Source organism: Lynx canadensis, chromosome C2 (genome assembly GCF_007474595.2).
Source record: "Lynx canadensis isolate LIC74 chromosome C2, mLynCan4.pri.v2, whole genome shotgun sequence".
In the NCBI taxonomy this organism is placed as follows: Eukaryota; Metazoa; Chordata; class Mammalia; order Carnivora; family Felidae; genus Lynx; species Lynx canadensis.
The window spans coordinates 12,213,040-12,232,815 of record NC_044311.2 but is presented as its reverse complement, the minus strand read 5'-3'; the positions used below and the strand labels follow the sequence as shown (position 1 = coordinate 12,232,815).

The 19,776-nt window shown below is 44.5% G+C and overlaps 1 protein-coding gene across 1 annotated transcript in view; it reads left to right on the top strand.

Moving 5' to 3' along the window:
• The window catches only part of TGFBR2 (transforming growth factor beta receptor 2), an 89,733-nt gene that overhangs the window by 18,535 nt on the left and 51,422 nt on the right, over positions 1–19,776 (top strand). Inside the window, 1 exon segment of the mRNA XM_030330092.1 lies at positions 18,824–18,992. Coding sequence (XP_030185952.1) covers positions 18,824–18,992 — 169 coding nt within the window.

Below are 19,776 nucleotides of genomic sequence, written 5' to 3'. Positions count from 1 at the left end.
TAATGTCCCGTAACAAAGTAGTACCATTTATGACTCCTGACTCTAAATCCAGTATTAACAAATAAGGGCAAGGCTTTGTTGGAGAATGAGGGGAGAATCAAAATCCCTTTACTTCTGGAAACTCATCGGCAGAGTGGGGTTAAACACACACCCATCCAAAAGCCTGTCTCACAGTACAGGTGGTTAAAAACCAAGGCCGAAGGAATCGGAGCGCTGGGCCCTCCTCAGTGGTTGTATCCGTGCACCTGCTTCAAGGGAACCAAGGGAAGCTGGGGGGATGCCTGATTGCAGTGTATACCCAGCAACCACACCCAGGACTCTTCCGGTTCTCCCGAGCGACTCCACCCTCCAGAGCGGACAGTCGACACACTCACTGAGTTGGGCCTCTCCTTGGGGAAGGTGTCAGATGCCAGGTGTCCTTGGAGAGGCCATTCTCCGAGTTCCTTTCCAGCTGCTGGCAGAGGCACTGCCCTCTCTCTGAGGCCTGGGCAGACCACGTTGGGGATGGTAGATGATATGCGGAGGCGGACACGCTGGGGGTGGAGAAGGAAGAAAGGGTGAACATATCATAGGGGTTCTGATAAGACCTTCAGCAGAAAGATACTCAGATCATCGGGGCCTTAAACGCCAGGCCATGTAGTTGGGCTTAATTCTCCAAGTCACTGGCGGATTGTAAGCAGGGACGTAACCCAACCATCCCCAGGCCAGACGTTTGTGATGGAAGGCTGTGAATGCCTTTCTTCTCTTTTCCTCTGATGCCTCTGCAGCTAGCAGAGGGCAGCGGAACCCATCCCAACCTGCCTGTGCACCTGGTCAGCACCTGCGCCCTTCTGGATTCTGATCCCACATCAGGGTTAGGGTGTCATCACCGGCACTTAATGGTTTTGTTAAAGAAAAGAACAGTTCTGGGGCGCCTGGGTGGCGCAGTCGGTTGAGCGTCCGACTTCGGCCAGGTCACGATCTCGCGGTCCGGGAGTTCGAGCCCCGCGTCGGGCTCTGGGCTGACGGCTCGGAGCCTGGAGCCTGTTTCCGATTCTGTGTCTCCCTCTCTCTCTGCCCCTCCCCCGTTCATGCTCTGTCTCTCTCTGTCCCAAAAATAAATAAAAAACGTTGAAAAAAAATTAAAAAAAAAATAAATAAAACACTGCAAGGGGCACCTGGGTGGCTCAGTCAGTTAAGCATCCAACTTCGTCTCAGGTCATGATCTCGCGGTTGGTGAGTTCCAACCCTGCGTCGGGCTCCGGGCTGATGGCTCGGAGCCTGGAGCCTGTTTCCGATTCTGTGTCTCCCTCTCTCTCTGCCCCTCCCCCGTTCATGCTCTGTCTCTCTCTGTCCCCAAAATAAATAAACGTTGAAAAAAAAAATTTAAAAAAAAAAGAACAGTTCTTTCGTTGGACCTCAGAAGATATAGGCGGAAACTCTTAAGCATCGCAGAACCTCTACTGTCTCCACCTTATCTTTAGGTTCTGTGCTGACCTCACTCCATACAAAGTAGTCTGCCGACTCTTCTGGAATGAGGTATGAACAAACCAAACAGGGGCACAAATTCATTAATTCCAAGGGGGCACTTTCTTTTGCCAGACCTCACTTATAGATGCTTTCCTGACGTGTTCACACCCCAAGTATCTCAAACATATGCCTCATACTTTTAGAAATCTGAAGAATTTAGAGTTTCAGTTGGGTAGAGCCTCAATGGAATACTTTTATTATATCCAATGCCATTTTAATGGGCTTGAGACTAGGGAGGTTGGATTGATTGGACAACGTATATAAACCACTGCAAGGAATTTACTAGAGTGGAGAACGATGCCAATAGCTCAGAAATGTGGTATTTAGGGAGCTTTTTACTTCATAGTCACCATGACAACATTGGGACAAATTGTATAGCCCTCTTAGAGAGCAAGCACTTGTTTGCTGGAACTTTCTGCAGTGGTGACAATGTCTAATGTCTGTGCTCTCCACTGTGCTAACCATTAGCCACCTGTGCCTTCAGATGTGGCCGGTGCAGCTAAGGAACTGGGTTTTAAATATTATTTTATCTCAGTTACACTTAAATGTAAATGACCGCCTGTGGCTATTGGCTTCCATCGTGGACAGAACAGTTCTAGAATATCCTTAAAATCCTCATTCCCTTCAAGTCCTCTGATGAAGCACAATCAGATAATTTCTTAGCACCTATAATCATAGGCAGATTACATTATTTATACCTTTACAGTCCTGTACTTTGGAATTGTAGGCTGTTTCTGTCTTGGATATATGATATTCTATTGTTTACGAAAATACTCTTTAGTGTAGTACGCTTTAATTATAATACTTTGTTCTAGGAGGATCCAGCCGGGGCCTCTTTTATCATCTGTGTTTTTAGTTTTAATCTTAAAAGGGCTATAAAAATAGTATTATTTTGTGGGAGAAAAAAAATATGCTTAACGTCAATGCCTGTGGAGCGGTAGGGATTATGAAACATTCAAACTCCTCCTGGAAATACTGGATAAAGAGAAGTTAAAGAGGCAGGTAGAAATCTCCAAGGAGAAAACTTGCCCTGGAGGAATGCTTTTAATTAGATTTAGCTTCCATCAGAAGAGTCTAGCAAGGTGGCTTTCCCTGAGGGCATTGGGATTTTCCCCTGTGAATAAATTCTCTCTGCCATCGGTCACCTATCTGCTACGTTCTTCTAGAAACTCAGCCTTACTTGGCATGCCGTGACTTAAACTCTCCAAAAAACCTTGGAAAAGAAGCCAGTATTTTTTCTAAAATGTTAATTTCCTTGCTTTAGGCTTATGTAGGCTTTGACTGGAAACTCAATCTGTGCGCCTCGGCTCTGCATTATGTTTCAGTCATTGAAATGGGGCTTAATAAGAATTACTTGATACCTTAGGAGTCAGATGAGCCTCACTTTTTTTTTTTTTAAACAGTCTTTTATCTTAGGCACAGGGATTTGCATTTTGAGAGGTCGTGCCAGCTGACTTGAGCCTCTACAGGTTTCAGCTTGTTGCAAACCTAGTTTGGTCCATTTTTCTCACTTCTGGGACCTTCTGTTGCTGCCACTCATGGCTTATGGGTTTACTGAGGAGATCTAGTCCCTGTCCCTAATTGTCTCCTGTCCCTACCTCAGCAGTAATACTACAGATAGCCAATCATTTCATATATAACACATCCCTTAAGAAGTCGGGATGGAATGTTGGGGCACCTGGGTAGCTCCATTGGTTAAGCATCCGACTCCTGTTTCCACTCAGGTCATGATCTCACAGTTACTGAGTTCGAGCCCCGCATTGGGCTCTGCACTGATAAAGCAGAGCCTGCTTGGGATTCTCTCTCTCCCTCTCCCGTGTGTTTTCTCTCTCTCTCTCTCTCTCAAAATAAATAAGCTAAAAAAAAAAAAAAAAAAGTCAAGGTGGACCGTTAATTACAAACAACGTCCAAGCCAGTCTCTTCCCCATGGGACTTCTTTTCTGGCTCTGCCCTACTTCTCCTTCCATGTCCCTTGTAGCTTCTGATTTCAGAGCTCCCTGGAAGCTGAGGAGCCCAGGTCTGTTCAGATTTCTTCAGATCAGTGTTTGTCCAATAGAACTTTATGCTGTGATGAAAATGTTCTGGATCTATCCTGGCGATATGTGGCTACGAAGCACTTGAAGATGGCTAGTGCTACTTGAAAGTGAATATATGATTTTATTTAACTTCAGTTATTTACGTGTGTTAGTTTAGTTATTTAAATTTAGAAAGCCGCGTGGACTTCTGGCCACCATATTACACAGCACAGCTCCAGACTGAGCCCTCGACTTCAGAACAACGTGCCTTGACAAGAGCATCTTGTCTTGGGTGCCCCGTGGTCCTCTACCTTCATGAACGAGCTCTTCCCAGGAAGGAAACTCTCCTGACCTCTGAACTAACTTCTTTATACTGCTAACTTTGATTATTGAAATCTTGAGCTTTTTATTTTTTATTTTTTCAGGCACTGCACAGACGGTTCACACTCTCTACACCTGGGTTCTGGGTTCAACATGCCAATTTTTTTTTTTTCTATTGTCTTCCTTGTCCAACAGCTACAAATACGCATTAATTTACTTTTTAACAAATAAGAGGAATTTGTCAGAAACAGTAGAACTTTTCTCCGGGAACCTAAGGAAGGGATGTGAAACTTGGTGTTGCAGGATGGAGGGAAATGGAAAAGTGGAAACAAGTGTTTATTGCATGCCAGCTACTACGTGCCAGGCAGCGTCGAAGATTCTAGAGGACAGCAGTGAACTAAACAAAGACCATTATGCTCCAGCTAGAAACAGGATTTTACTAATATGTTGGGATAATAAGTGCAGAGTAAGGAGCAGAGGCTGATGGCTGAGTGTAATTTTAGAAAAGGGCTACCATATTCCTATCTGAAAAAGGCATCTATCTTCAGAATGTTCTAGGTGGAGGGAATAGTATGTCAAAATGCCCTAAAACCAGAGCGTGCTTGTTACCTCTTCACACCCTCTCGGTTTCCCCGTGGTCTCTCATCTTTGCTGGTCTCTCTTTCTCTCTCTCTCTGTCTCTCTTTTTTTTTTTTACATTTATAGACACACATTTTTACATTGGACTCCTCAAGAAATGAAGCCAGTCCACAACCCCATTGGTGTTGGTAAAAAGATTAGACTGAAATGGTTGAGAGTCGGTGAAATGTAGTCAAAATGTGCTTTCTCGGTCACCACTGGGGCCATGCAGCATTTTACACATCTTGCCGCTCACTCCATTAGGTAGTTTCCAGCACTAGTTAGGTTTAATGAATAAGATTATTTGAGTTGGGGGGCGGACGAGGGCAAATCCAAGGTGCAGAAGTTAGCTGCCTATGGGAGTTGGCACAAAAAGTCTTCTAAAGAACTAAAAGGTGTCGTAATTTGATCTCCCAGTCAAAGACAATTCAGAACATTTCAAAGTTGAAGTTACTTATTCCACACTTAGCCCTAGCAGTAAATGTTATTGCCGTATGCAAATATGGCCGTCCCCATAGATGGAAGGAGCCCACTGTATTCCAGTACTCAGTGGGAAGAGCCCTCAAGGACTGTGGGTGTGGTTCTCATTTTCTGTACTGAAATGACTGCTGGGATCTATCTTGACTCTGCCACAGCCCGTTGACAACAGTGAAAACAATATCCTCTGGTAAATGGCTGTTCTCTCTTCTTACCAACCGCAGTGGGCTTGTTACAGCGTGGAGGGCAGTTGGCTTTTTACCTATCGGAGGACAGCATCATACAGATCACAGCTACTTACCTTACGAGAGCCCTGTATGCTGTTTACTGTGAATGGCATTAATGACAAGGGTGAGGAATACCCAGGAAAGGCATAAACCCTCCCCACACGTTCTCATCCAACTGTATTGCGAGAAAGCGACAGAGTTGCTCGGTTCAAGAGCAGATTCTCAGAATTCATTTCAAATTTCCTGCCCTGTGATGTCCCTCCTTGAAGGCTTCCCAGTGCTTAAAACGTGTTTCTTTCTTTTTTTTTTTTTTTTATTTCACTTCCTCTCCTTGAAAAATATGAAGGGAGGCTTCAAAGCGTTTGTTGTTATCTTAGAAACCAAAGTGAATCCGAACGCACCCTTTAGTTTTCTCGTGCCAACTAGTCGAAGGTAGTTTGGCAGCTGCTAGTCAATGAAAAGCCTCCCCAGAATCTTTTACGAGTGGGTCACAGTTTTAAACATCATGCTGAAACTGTACCAGAACTGGTTGTTACTTTCATTTTCTTAAAATCGACCATCTTTCTTTGCCTTAATTTTCACTTGAGGGAAAATTCAGCCTCAAATAGATGGCCTAGTAGAAGGAGCTTGGTTTTGAATTTTGGCTTTTACTTCAACATTTATTGAGCCCTGTTCTGTGACAGACCCTGGGCCGAGGCTGTCCCTCTTGGAACAAGACAGATGATAGTCCCTGACCTCATGATGCTGATATCCTACTGCCTGCCAGCCTCAGCAAGCTACCTAAACAGCTCCTCCGTCTTCTGTAAAATGGAAGCAATAATCTAATCTCTCACAGCCACTTGCCAGACACAGTCAAGGCATAGATCAAGTAATGGGATGTTTTTGTACAGTTATACATGTTATTATTACTTATCATTCAAGCTGAGCCCAGAAATGGATTCAGAGTAAACAGACATGTTTCTAATGCTGAAGGTTGTTTTTTTTTAAATGGCTAGAGTGAATGTCTGTGCTGTAAGCCAGAATTTCCTCCACATCCCCCATAAAATTAGAGGAAATGCCTACACGGGCTGAATGGAAAGTGATCCTTTGTCATCTGACATAATTTTCCTTCCTTCAAACCTCGGGATGCACAAATGTTTGTTCCCGCAAGATGGATCAACTTCAGTGATCGGGGTTAAGCCCGAGTATTAATGGGGGACGTGGACCTCCCAAAGTTGCAGAGAGTGTGGTTTCTCAAGGAGCAGAGACAGCAAAACTGAAATCACACCGCTTGATAGTCCTGAAGCCGTTTTTTCTTATAAGCTGAAACATAGCATCTCATTCTGCTTAACCAGGACTGCCAGGTCAGTGCTGGGGCACACCTGAATTATTCAGGTTTCTTGACTCTTGGGGGTTGAACTGTGAGTGTTTTCCAAAACGAAAGGGACTTAAAGATCGTCGTGTTCAGCCCACCTATTTGACCGGTCAGAGGATGGGCACAGTGTGGTCGGGTAGTTGGCCAAGAACGCAAAGCCAGGCACACAGTTAGTTCAGCGTCTTCTCTGCTGCAACCCGCTTCTACTCCCAGCGTGAATTCTCCTCGAGGGGAAACTGTACAGCAATGTCACATAATTAATTTTTACATGAGGAGACGGCTTCGAGGAAAAGAGATTAAGGAATATTGCTTTCCGTGTATCTGAATGGCACAGAACGCTTCTTAACTGGATAGATAGTTACAAATCTAGGAAAATGGTTGCTTATATTCCTCTCCATGTTCCTCATCAGCTGTGAATCACATTGTGCTGGGTTTTTCCTTGAGAAAGAAGGCCAAACATAACTTCATTTCAACATTTTAGAATTCCATAATCTTAAGGCGCCTCGTTGCCTCCCCACGGCTGCCCGTCAAATTCACTAATATTATTAGCATGTTGCCAAATGACACACGAAGTGCCTCAAAGCCAAGGCAGATCAGCTCTTCATGTTGAATGTGGTGCAAGGGTCAGCAGAGGATTTGAAAATCGAACTCGATCCTCCAGTTACTACCTAGTTGCCAGACCTAAGCTGGTTCTGAACAGTATTTTAAAACCAGATGGTTTGGTTCTAGAAGGGTGTTTAAAGATCCAAAGCACTCTTGGGAGCTTTGTTATCAAACAGTGATTGATTCGGTTAGATCTCTTTGAAAGCTTTGGCTCCAGGTCGCTGGTAACAAAAAGTTACCGTATTTCAATTTGTCTATTCGCTCAAATTTCCTGAAATATTTTGTAGAGGTCATCAGACTGCTGCATTCTGGTGATGAGGAGGCATAGATTTACCAGACTTTTAATTATCTTGTGCCTTTCCTGTAATTTTCGTTTGTGAGGGAGTGTTTGCATGCCGTGTTACTTTTCTAACCAGAGTGCTTGTGTGGCACTTTTTATTGTCCACATGATTTTCTCATGTACTTCAAGCATGTTTTCACTTCATCCTGACCCTAGAGAGTACCATTTCATTGATCAAGAGAAGGGGGTTTCAAGAAGTGGCTTGCCTTGGTCCTACAGCCTTAATAGTGGCAGATCCTGAACTCTGAAGTCTTTGACCTTAAAATCCTTGGACTTCACAAGCTGACTGTGATTCTATATGTCTCCTAAAATAAGCAAAGGAATTACAAAGAACCAAAGCTCTTTTCTCAGAAACGTGCTGCTCCCCTGGCCCTACATGACCCCCCTCTACTACTTCTGGCCACACTCAGTATCTTTGCCTTCTGCTGGAGGGACTGTTAAGTGCTTCTCAGGAACCTTTACAATGGGGACATCTGTCACACTGCTAGTGTCAGGGAGGCTGAGGGTTTTCATGTGACTTGTGGCTTTGTTTCTCATTAGCTGTGTCTCATTGACCTTGAATAGTCATCTCACCTCTTTGACCCTTAATTTCCCCATCTGTGAAATGGTGATGACAAAATGCCATGGTGGTTGTGATGAGCAAACGAAATAATCCTCACTCTTGGTACTGGACTAGGCGTTTGGTCTGCGTTCAATAAATGGTGTAGAAATAACTAGTATTATTATTATTCTCCCATACAGTTCTGATTTCTAAAGTAGAACATTTTCCTTTTCTTGAAACGTGAGTGTCCACGTTAGTGAATCAAATACATATTGGAAAATTACCATATTAGAGAGTTATACGTGAGTTTTTGGCGTTCCAGTTAAACCTCTAATGTTGGAATAGAGAGTTGAACAGATATGTTAAAAAAAAATCATTAATGGTAAAGCTTCAGGTGGCCGCAGGGGCCGGGCAGGGGGTAGGAGTCATGAGGGAGCAGCGGTGAATGGCAAGCCGGCCAGTGGGTACTCGAACCACCTCAAGGGCCTACCACCCCTCGCTAGCTAACGTCTGACTATTGTCATGGCAACTCTGTAGGTCCGCGGTTGCCACATCTTTTTAATTTTCTTTTTTGTTTTTCATTTTATTTATTTGAGAGAGAACAAGTGAGGGAGAGGAGCAGAGGTGGAGAGCAAGAGAGAGAATCTTAAGCAGCCTCCATGCTCAGTGCTGAGCTGGATGTGGGGGCTCGATCCCATGACCCTGGGATCATGACCTGAGCTGAAATCAAGAGTAGGATGTTCAACCAGCTGAGCCACCCAGGCACGCCATCTTTTAATTGTCTTAGTTGGAGTTGGAAAGCCAGCTTTTCATGTGAAATATCCTAATTTGAAAACCTGGGGGGCGCCTGGGTGGCTCAGTCGGTTAAGCGGCCGACTTCGGCTCAGGTCATGATCTCGAGGTCTGAGGGTTCGAGCCCCGCGTCGGGCTCTGTGCTGACAGCTCAGAGCCTGGAGCCTGTTTCAGATTCTGTGTCTCCCTCTCTCTGACCCTCCCCCGTTCATGCTGTCTCTCTCTCTCTCAAAAATAAATAAACGTTAAAAAAAAATTTTTTTTGAAAGAAAACTTGGTTCACATTTTTTTTTACGTTTATTTGTTTCTTTTGAGAGAGACAGAGAGTGAGGAAGGGACAGAGAAAGAGGGAGAGAGAGAATACCAGGCAGGCTCCACGCTGTCAAGCACAGCATGGACTTGAACCCGTGAACCATGAGATCACAACCTGAGCTGAAATCAAGAGTCAGACACTTACCCTACTGAGCTACCTAAGAGCCTCGCTTGGTTCACATTTTAAAAAGACAATAGTTTAGGCCAAACAGAACACATCTGTGGACTCTCTGTGGCTCATGCAATCCCCACTTTAATGTGTCTCAGTCTGGTCTACTCCCAGCTTATTTGGGTGTCAGAAACCAAGCATCTCGAACCTCACCCCTTAAAGAAGTACTTCACCTGAGTGCTATCGTATTTCCAGCCCTTTTCCAGAGCATGAGCCTCTGAATCATCTGCTTTGACCAGTATTTTCACATACTTCACAAAACTGAAGAGCCTTTCCATTTCCAAAGTTTTTTTGATAAAAATCATACAAGTACTGTTTGTTTTTTTTTTTTTTTTTGGTTCCCTACAGGACTGTAAGCATCTTGAAAAGAAAGGGTTATGTCTCATAATGTCCACCCTTTCCATAAGAGTTCTTTTTAAAAATTTTTTTTAATGTTTATTTATTTTTGAAGGAGAGAGAGACAGAGAATGAGTGGGGGAGGGGCAAAGAGACAGAGAGGGAGACCCAGAATTCGAAGCAGGCTCCAGGCTCTGAGCTGTCAGCACCGAGCCCGACACGGGGCTCGAACTCACAAACCGTGAGATCATGACCTGAGCCGAAGTCGGACGCTTAACCGACTGAGCCACCCAGGCGCCCCCATAAGGCTTTAATATCCGCTCACAAAGCAGATAGGTAATGCATGTTTGCTTATGTCGGCTAATTTTTCTGGTAATTATTTGAGTTGAGTTGGAATGCTATAGCACTCCATAAATCGTGTGCTCATTATGGTGCCTCTGCCAGGCTATTTACCAATGCTGTTTTGACTGTCACCAAGAGAGTTAATCATATTTATTTGCAATAATCTCTGGGTGCTTTTGCTTGTTGTCACGGTATACCATCCAAGTCACATCAACTGAGGGAGAATTGTTTTCTCAGTTACTATTACTTTACATAAAGCACCAACTAACTTTAAAGCATTTCCCAGCAGAATAGTTATTTTGACAGTATGTGAAATGGTGTCAAATTGTACTCCTTCACTTGGTATAGTATCCCATTTGCATTGTTGTGGCTTAATTTATTCAACTGGTTTCCTCTTTTCCTCAACCCCAGCCCCTGCATTCTCCTGGTGTTGGCTCATTTCAAAGTCTGTAGAGTTAAGATTTTGCCAGATAAACACACTGTGAAAATCAGCTTTCTCAATGGTAAACTAAAATTGCCATGTGTGGACAGTGGCATTTGTTGCCAACTGCTCACCCCTGCCCAGCTTTCTGGGGGCTGTTTTTCTACTAAATCCCTGTTAAACATTAAAGAAGATGATTGAGAGAGCTAAGAGTTTTTCAGCTCTTTGTGGCAAAAATTCTAGTATTCGGAAATACTGCCTTTGGCAGTAATATAGATATTTCCATCTGCAAGAGTCATTTAAAATGTGTGGGTTTTGTCACCTGATATGTGGCCTGATTCTGGGACATATACCCGCCACCCCCCCTCCAAAAGTGTTTTCGGAGAACTCAAGCTGCACTTCATCCTCAGTGATCCAAGAAATTCAGGGCTAAGCAAGAAAACAGAGTGTGCATATTGGGAGCTATTTGGAAGTATAGGGGTTGGGGAGTGTTCAGTTGAGAAGTTTGCAATCAAACTCTAGCTCAGTTATTTTATGTTTGTCACTAGAAAATGCCAATTACTTTTCCATTCAGCTGCAACTTGTTTTAGTCTATATATGGCTTTTAAAAATCTCCCTGTAAATCAGAATTTTAAAATCCTCCTTTAAAGGTACAGTCAAGTTTTCAATGTAAAATGCCCTAGTGGATTAATCCCTTTGAAACATAGCTTAATCCCTTCATTTATTTGTTTGGTGAATACAAGTTCCTACATTGGTTTATGCAGTTTCCCTGAAACAATCCATAGTGAACAATTCGACTCATTTTAGCCAAAAAGGCTAAAGAAAAAAAAAATAAAGAAACCCAAACCTTCAAAGCTAACTTCCTCCACTGAACAAGTCAAAAAGGGAGGGAACACACACGCACACACACAGGCGCGCACACACACAGGCGCGCGCGCACACACACACACACACACACACACACACACACCTCCTCTCCGATTTATTCACAGTTACCTACTTTTTAGTGAATTTAGGCTGGAGTTTTATTAGGATGGTTGACAACTGTCCAGATTCATTAGTTTACTTGCCAGCCCCTGACTTTTAAGTTTTTAAACCAGGCCTGGAGTTTCTTCAGTTCATTCCTAGATTAGAATATTTCTATTATGAGAGGAGGCAGACTACGTCTGAGATTCAGTTCTTGCCTCCTGTGCTTCTGGTCCCGGGGCTTTTGCTCTGCCTTCCCAACTCTCCTTGCCTTTTGTAAATCTCACTTATCGAGCCAGTCCTGTGAATAGCATACACACCAGAACATGCATGTGCCACTCAAATGCAGGATGCCTATTTGATGAATGATTCTCTGTCTTCAGAGATCTCATCTCTGCTCAGACTCTCCTGGTCTGAGCTATTTGCTCAGCCCAGAGTGCCTTTATTTCAATTAAAAAAAATTTTTTTTAACGTTTATTTATTTTTGAGAAGAGAGAGACAGAGCATGAGCAGGGGAGGAGAGAGAAAGAGGGAGACACAGAATCCGAAGCAGGCTCCAGGCTCCGAGCTGTCAGCACAGAGCCCAACACAGGGCTCGACCTCACGGACCATGAGATCATGACCTGAGCTGAAGTCAGAGGCTTAACCGACTGAGCCACCCAGGCGCCCCGCAGAGTGCCTTTTTGTCCTTCCCTTGCCAAAGCCACCCATTCTTCAAGGACCGATCCCCACCCCCCACCCCCCACCCCCCATAAAACTGGGTATTCCTGTGCCAGTCTCTCTCCTTTTTTTGACCTCATGCCTGCATTTAAAGACAAGTCAGTTACATTTGATAATTTTCTTCTCCAACTAGAAGGTAAGCCCCAGGAGGGCAGATGTTTGTTTTAAATCTCTTGGGACGTGGAGAATATCACAGACGCTTGACAGATCCTTAAAGGTTGGCCATGTGGTAGGCAATTTCAGTGTGAAAGGATACGTCTTTTCTTATTAGGTTTTTGACTAGAATGATTTTTCTGCCATTTCAGAGAGATTTTCGAGTATTGTTTCGGTCATCCTTGGAAGGTTTTTTAAAAGTATTATCATAGAACATTTGCACGAAAAGAATTGATGTATTCAGGCCACTTATCTCTGTTTCTTTCCTGCCCATACTCTGGTCTCCAAGTTAACTAAGCGATGGTTTCTCTAGGACTCATCCTGGTCCTTCAGAGACCCTGCCGGACTATCACTTGAAGAAGAGCCCACCTCCCCCGCTCTCCAGATATTTACAATTACTTAGGGAATGGCGGTTAAAATACTTTTAAAACTAAAATAGAAGGTATTGTGTTGTGTTACGATTTCCAGCTATGCTGTAGAGAAGAAAAATATTCCTAAAATATCTTCGACTTAATCACGAGGTGTTATTTGTTTGTTTATAGTCATAGGCCAAAGTATTTTATTCCCTTGGAAATGTCTTTCTTCCGTGAAGAGTTATGAAGGGCCTGCTCTGAGGCTGCTTGACTTGCTGCTTTGTTCTGGAGGGAGGACGTGTGTGACGGGCCAATACACTTGTCCCACCTGGTCTCGGGGGCCGTGGGGCATTTGTTGCCAGCATCACAGACCATGGCGGCTGTCTGCCAGATGGTCGCCTCAGTGTCTGACTCCGAAATGCCAACTGCAATTAAAAACCTTCTTTCAGAGAACAAGTCTTTCAATTCTGGGCCCATATGGTGATCAGAGCCTCTGGGCCTGTGATCGTTTAAGAGGCCAGACTCAAGAGAAAAGCAGATGGAAAGAACTGTAAGATGAGACACGCCTGTAAAAAAGGTGAGGAACGGTATTTAATTTTGCTGGATCCAGTATGAGTGGAGAAGGGGAAATAATGGCCAGGCAAAAACTGGGCTCCCCCTAGCCTTGCTCCCCAACACGTGAACCAGCGGCATCAGCAGAATCTGGGAACGGTCTCAGTTTCTACCTGTAATGCTCAGTTTAATGAGTACTTGGCCAGGTTACAGGGCCCAGCTCTTCAATCAAACATTAACCTGGGTGTTGCTGTGGAGGTACTTTGCAGATGTGATTAACAACTGTAATCAGTTGACTCTAAGTCAAGTCACATTACCCTGGGTAATGTGATTGGGCCTCATCCAACCAGATGGAAGGCCTTGGGAGCAGAAGAGGTTTCGCCGAGAAGAAATTCTGTCTCAGTGCTGTAGCATTCATTCTTGCCTGGGTTTCCAAGCCCTGGCCTGCCCTCTAAATTTTGGACTTGCAAGCCCCACAATTGCATGAGCGAATACAGTAGCCCACACCTGGGGGTTTAAACATATTCCCCAAATCTTTGTGCCCCTCGTAACATCTGAGAAGCACTTCTCAGAAGCATGTGGAGTTCTATTCACCAGTTGCCATGGATTATTCTTTGAGATGCTGCAGGTAATTGTATCAATTTTAGTGGTCCTGCTCTGAAATAAATAGCACTAAACAAGACCTCCACAGGTGTTTGTAGAACGAATTCATTCTTAGGTGCCCCCCAAAATGCATCACTAGGCAACAAGAGATAGATGCATGAATTCAAACACACGGGAGTGCATTTCTGGTGAAGTGTTTAAGATTATGTGTAGAATCTTGAGATTTCACCTAGTACTTCAGTTAACAGTTGCCACCGTTCCAAAGATAACGGACTAAGAATTCCTATCCGATAGTCATATCTAATATTTATCTGGAATAAGTCTAAGCCTTATTAGGCTGCTCATCACTAACCTTCAAAGACAACAGTGTTGTTCCAGAAATAGACACAGCTAAGCTTTTACTCAATTCATATTCTCAAGACCTGGAACTTGTGTCTCCAGGCAATGAGTTTGGGGAAAATGTGCCCTAAAATGAGGAAGGCAGTATGAGCTAGACTGAAGGTCTTGGTATTACTCATGGGTTTGTTTGAAGAGAAGTGAAATGCGGTGTGCCATGTGACCCCATCATATGCTGAAGGAGGCTACCCAGGCTCACTTCCTTTAGCGAATGACTTTCTAGGTGAGAGATGTTCTTATTGGAACCTCTTTCTGGGGGACATTATGAATAGCTGATTTGCCTGGTATGGGTAGAAAATTCCCTGAAGATGGTCAGCTGTGCACAGAGGGCATAGAGACACTAAATGAGAACATATTAACTAAAGATGCAGGAGGGTAATTTAACCCGAATTGGAAGTAATTTGGAAGTTGGTTAGGGTCTACTGTGGGGTTAATTAGGTGGCTTTTGTTGTGGTGTTTAGGGTAATATCTTTGTCCCTGGATATATGCGATTCACATATATCCACTCACCTTTCATTACTTTGGCTTCACAAACATGTATTCACAAACATAAGATGTTTGATACCTGAGGTTGCAATGGTAACTTCTTCTGTTGATTGGAATGCACAGATGGAATCATGCACGTGGTGAATAGCTACTAGGGCCCTTCCTGCACCCCCCCCAGGAACCCCCCCCCCCAACTCTGAATAGCGGTGTGCTACTTAGGGTGCTATCGGTGATTCTTGAGGACTCTGGGCTAGTCCTTGGAATCTTCGGCGGTGGGGGGCTTGTGGATCTTCAGGGAGTCTGTAAGTCAGCCCTCTGAAATGATAACCAAAACGTCCTAAGTATGTCTCCCCCATCTCTTCAGAGTGACTTCATAAAGTTTTTAGCAAAACTAGATGACCTCCAACAAAGCTTAAGAGAAGCTTTGCCCCTTACATTTCGCTCTATGCCACCAGCACACGTATTCACAAGGGAGAACACTGGCTTAAAGCAGAGGCTGATGTTTACTGGCTGGCTGGAGTTGTCAAGGTAGGGAGCCTCCTGAGGTCGGTGAATAGGGAGTGGCTGGCTGGAGAAGGGAGGGCAAGAAATGATAGTGAATATGCCCCGGGTAAAGGCTTTCAAATTTTTCAGAAAAACAAAAACATAAAAAACAGCTGCTCAACCTTAAAAAGTCTGTTCACCTTAGCAGTGGTCGCTTTTACAATAATAAAGAGAAAGATGAGGCCTCTTCACTGGGTACTTACGACGCGATATGTGATAACTTAACATCCTTTGGTGCACAGTAGGTGTTTGATGTGTATGAATCCCCACTGTCAACTGTCCCTTCCCCCCCGACACACACACACCTGTACCTCCAAGTAGGGAGTGAAGTTGGCTGTTTGCCTTTTTCCCAGGGTTCATTGCAAAGGCCTTCCCTTTCTGGGTCTTGCCGTAGGCAGCCGGCTTTGTAGACCTGCATGTCTCCAGGGGCCCCGTTTGCACACACTGCGGTCGGAATGCCACCCCCAGAGCTGTGTGGCTTGGCGGCCCTTCTCTAGCCTTTCTCTTCTTTGATGGCCCTCTTTGGTGTCTTCACTGTTGATTGTGCTTTGTAGGCATCAGATCTAAAGCCCTTCTACTTGTCAACAGGTCTGCGGCTGCCCTGGTGGCTTCCAACAGTGGACTCACTGTTTGCACTCCTCTCCTGACTTTTCTCACACTTCTTAGCTTGTGTTAGAAAAGCACTAGCCATCCCTGAGAAGGACTCCTTTTAGGGGCTGGTACTCCTGGCTTTATGGAGGGGCTGCTCCATTACGGTCACAGAAGTTGTGTGTGTGTGTGTGTGTGTGTGTGTGTGCGCGCGCGCGCGTGTGTGTGTATGTGTTGTGCGCAAGTGTGTGTGCGTGTGTGGTGGGAGGGTTGTTTGTTTTGTTTTGCGCCGGTCATGTTGTTTTCAGTTAATTCTAGGTCAGGATTCTCTGCCTTGGGTGCACGTTAGGATCATCCAGGCAGCTTCTTAAAATCCTGATGCTCAGGCTGCCTTCCAGCATAATTAAATCAGTGTATCTGGAGGTGGGGCCTGGGCCTCATTATCTTTTAAAAGCTCCGTAGGTGATTGATTCTAACATGCCCTCAAAGTCGGTAACCGCTAACACAGGCTAAAATCCTAAAATGCTAGAAGGCTTAATTCCATTTCATGGAGGCTTCATTTTATATTTAAAAAGAACAAAGCTTCTGGCAAATGCATGTTTGTCTGTCTGAAACATACTCTATACCAAAAAAAAAAAAAAAAATTCACATAAATACAACATGCTCCAGCTTTTTGTTGTTTTACAAATGTCTTATAGGGAAATCTAAAGGGTTAAGTTAGTTATTTCATAAATAGATCCAAATCTAACTATTGCAAATATATATATATATATATATATATATATATATATATATTCATTGTCGTGTTAGTCCCAAATTGAACACAAGGTTCAGAAAGTATTTTAGCCTGTATTTTTAGCTTAGCATAGAGCTCTGGGTCTGGGAGACAAATTTCAAAATAGTTTGTTGCCTAAAAATATACTTCCTGAAATGAACTTGAGGCCTGCGAGGGATGAATGGGTTTGGTTTTTTTTTTTTCTTCTTCTTCTTCTATATTTAATGTTACCACAAGAAAGTAAATCTTAAATTTATATATGTTTGTATTTTTAGAGACCCAGGAAACAGGTGCTGTGCCCAAGTGATGAAGAGGGTTTCGTGGCAAAGTGTGGATGACAGAAATCTGAAATTCACGGGACAGGGAGAGACAGGGGGTGGGTGATGAAGTCGTTCCTTTGGCTTTAGGCAGGAGCATGCTTGACACAGGGAGGAGATGGGGAGGCTCTCCTCAGGCCTTTCCAAGGGTGATCCCTGGGAGAAACGTACCTCCCAGCTTCCTAATGGCCAGTGACTGTTATGGTGCTACAGGTGGTCTAGGCACCTAATCTTTCTTAGTCCAGTTGATAAGTGTCTCTGAGGTCATGTTTGTTGACCAAATGCCTAGTAGCCTTGTCTTTATTTTTTATTTTTTTTAATGTTATTTATTTTTGAGAGACAGAGAGAAAGAGGGAGGGAGAACAAGTGGGGAAGGGGCAGAGAGAGAGGGAGACACAGAATCTGAAGCAGGCTTCAAGCTCCAGGCTCTCAGCACAGAGCCGGATGTGGGGCTCGAACTCAAGAACTGTGAGATCATGACCTGAGCTGAAGTCAGACGCTTAACCGACTGAGCCACCCAGGCGCCCTCCCCCCGCAACCCGCAGTAGCCTTGTTTTACTTCTCTTGACTCTCAAACTCATCCATTGAACTTCCACTTTTGCCAGTAGAAATGGATCTCATGCAGGAAAAATAAGGGAAGGTAGTGTTATCCCCTTTTTAATGGTCTGTTAACATGCAGCATGTGTCTTGCAAAGAAAAGTCTGTCTTCAGTATGTTATTGATGACTGTGAATGAATATTGCATGTATAATCACACCCGCCACCCCCCAATCTGAAGGAAGAAGTTATGTATCCTTTCCCGCTTGATACAAAAAGCCAAATGTGAACTTCTTATAGTTAGTCCTTTATGTATTCATTCTTCACGTAGTCATCTGACAAATACTTTGGATACCTTCTATGTAGCAGGTCGTCTTCTTGGCACTAGAGATACAGTGTGTAAACAGGGCAGATGAAAGTTCATGGAGCTTGCATCTTGGTGGATAGATTGTAAGCAAGTAAGTGACTGAGATAGTTGTGCAGGAGATAAAACAGAATTCTGTGGTAGTTACTTGTGGGTTGCTTTAGGATGAAGAGGTCACATTAACTGGAGACCAGGAAGGTGACAAAAAGCCAGACAAAGGGAATAGCAAGTGAAAGGCTCTGGGGAGGAAGGAACTCGGCTTCTTCCGGGGAAGGCCTATGTGTCTTAAAAGGCAACGGGTAAGGAGTAAAGGGGCTGGTGGGGGTGTGGCGGTGGATAAAGTCAGAGACGTAGCAGGTGGTAGATTCTCGAGGTAGAACTCACCTTTCACTCACCTGCGGGACTCCGGCGCCTGGAGCCTTGCCAATTTTGGGGATTCTCTCTCAGAGACAGTCAGTGTTGGTTGATTAACTGATTTCCTTCAAGGCAATGGGGAGAAGTTAGAACCAGTCTCTGGCCAAGAACGCCCTTGTAGCTCTTCCCATGCAGGTGAGGAGAATGACGGCAGTGTCCTGCCTCACCTACAGTGTCTCCTCTGAGTTGGCCCACACGCTTTTGTACCGCACAACTCTGCTCCATTGTGACCTCTCTCTGCCCATCTAAGTGGTGGCCCTCGTTAGGATCCTGTATCTTCTGTGTTTCTATTTTGGGTTACCCTACCCTCATTTGTTTCCTTGTCTGTCCACTCAGCTGAATGATGGTTTCCTTAAGGTAGTGTTCTCTGTGCCTCCAGCACCCAGAACTATGCAGTAGACCGATCAGTTCGCTGTTTCTGGATGGAATGATTGTTTGTAGATAGAGTGCCTTAGGTAACCCCTGACAAAGTCAAGAAGTTACTCAGACGTCCCCCCGCCCCGGCCACCACCACCCTGAAATGGCTTTCATTACGAATCGCCTGTGTGAAGGAAATTCTGATCTGACATAGAGGCATGATTTTATTTCATTCGCAATTGCAGCACATCATCGGGGGGTTCGCTGGCAGGCTGCCTAGCAGTTAGATACTCACTTAATGTGTCCTGCTTTTCCCTCCCCAGTTAACAATGGCATGATGGTCACCGACAACAATGGGATCATCAAGTTTCCGCAACTGTGCAAATTTTGTGACGTGAGATCTTCCACCTGTGACAGCCAGAAATCCTGCCTGAGCAACTGCAGCATCACGTCTATCTGCGAGAGGCCGCACGAAGTCTGTCTGGCCGTCTGGTAAGTGGCCTCTGAAAATCTGCCTTTTCTCTCTTTTCTGAGTGATGCGCGCTGCCGTGCGTAAAGTCAGGGTGTCCCCTGGCCCCCTGACTTGTCCCTTTCCCTCAGGCAGCCTCTCTTCCGGAGATATTCTGTATGTTTTCAGATACATACACACCCCCGTGGCTCTGTTTACATGTGGGTGTGACAGTGTATAAGATGGCCTGAAGTGTTTACAATAAGTCTGGGACCCCTTCCTTGTATGAAGGAGAGACATTTGCCACTTGTCGTTTTAACTGACAACCTCCCGCTCGGTACCCCAGAGTGATACCAGGAGCTTTGTTTCTCTGAGGCAATGTCAGTCTTGTTTTATGGGAGGAGAGGGGATGAAAGGTGGCTGTGTAAAGAGGAAAGACCTTGTCAAAAACAGGGAAGTTCTTAGGAGAACCAGAAAAACAGCCCATTCATTAGTCAGAAGTCCTGGCCATGTTACTCACAGCACCACTGGGCTACATAATCCATCTCGCTCTGGGATCAGAACTGCTTGTTTCTTGGATCACATTCCCTTCATATTCTCTCTCTCTCTCTCTTTCTCTCTCTCATTCCCCCTTCAACACATGCGTGCACGCGCACACACACACACACACACACACGCACGCACGGTGCTCATAAATCCTTTGATTCATTCATAGTTTGGGATTGGGAGTAAGAGCAAGAGATAAAAGGAAAATAGAGATTAAAAGAGTCCTCTTTTATAAAATGTATAAATTCATTAATGAAATACAGCATTTGCAGACTTACTCTG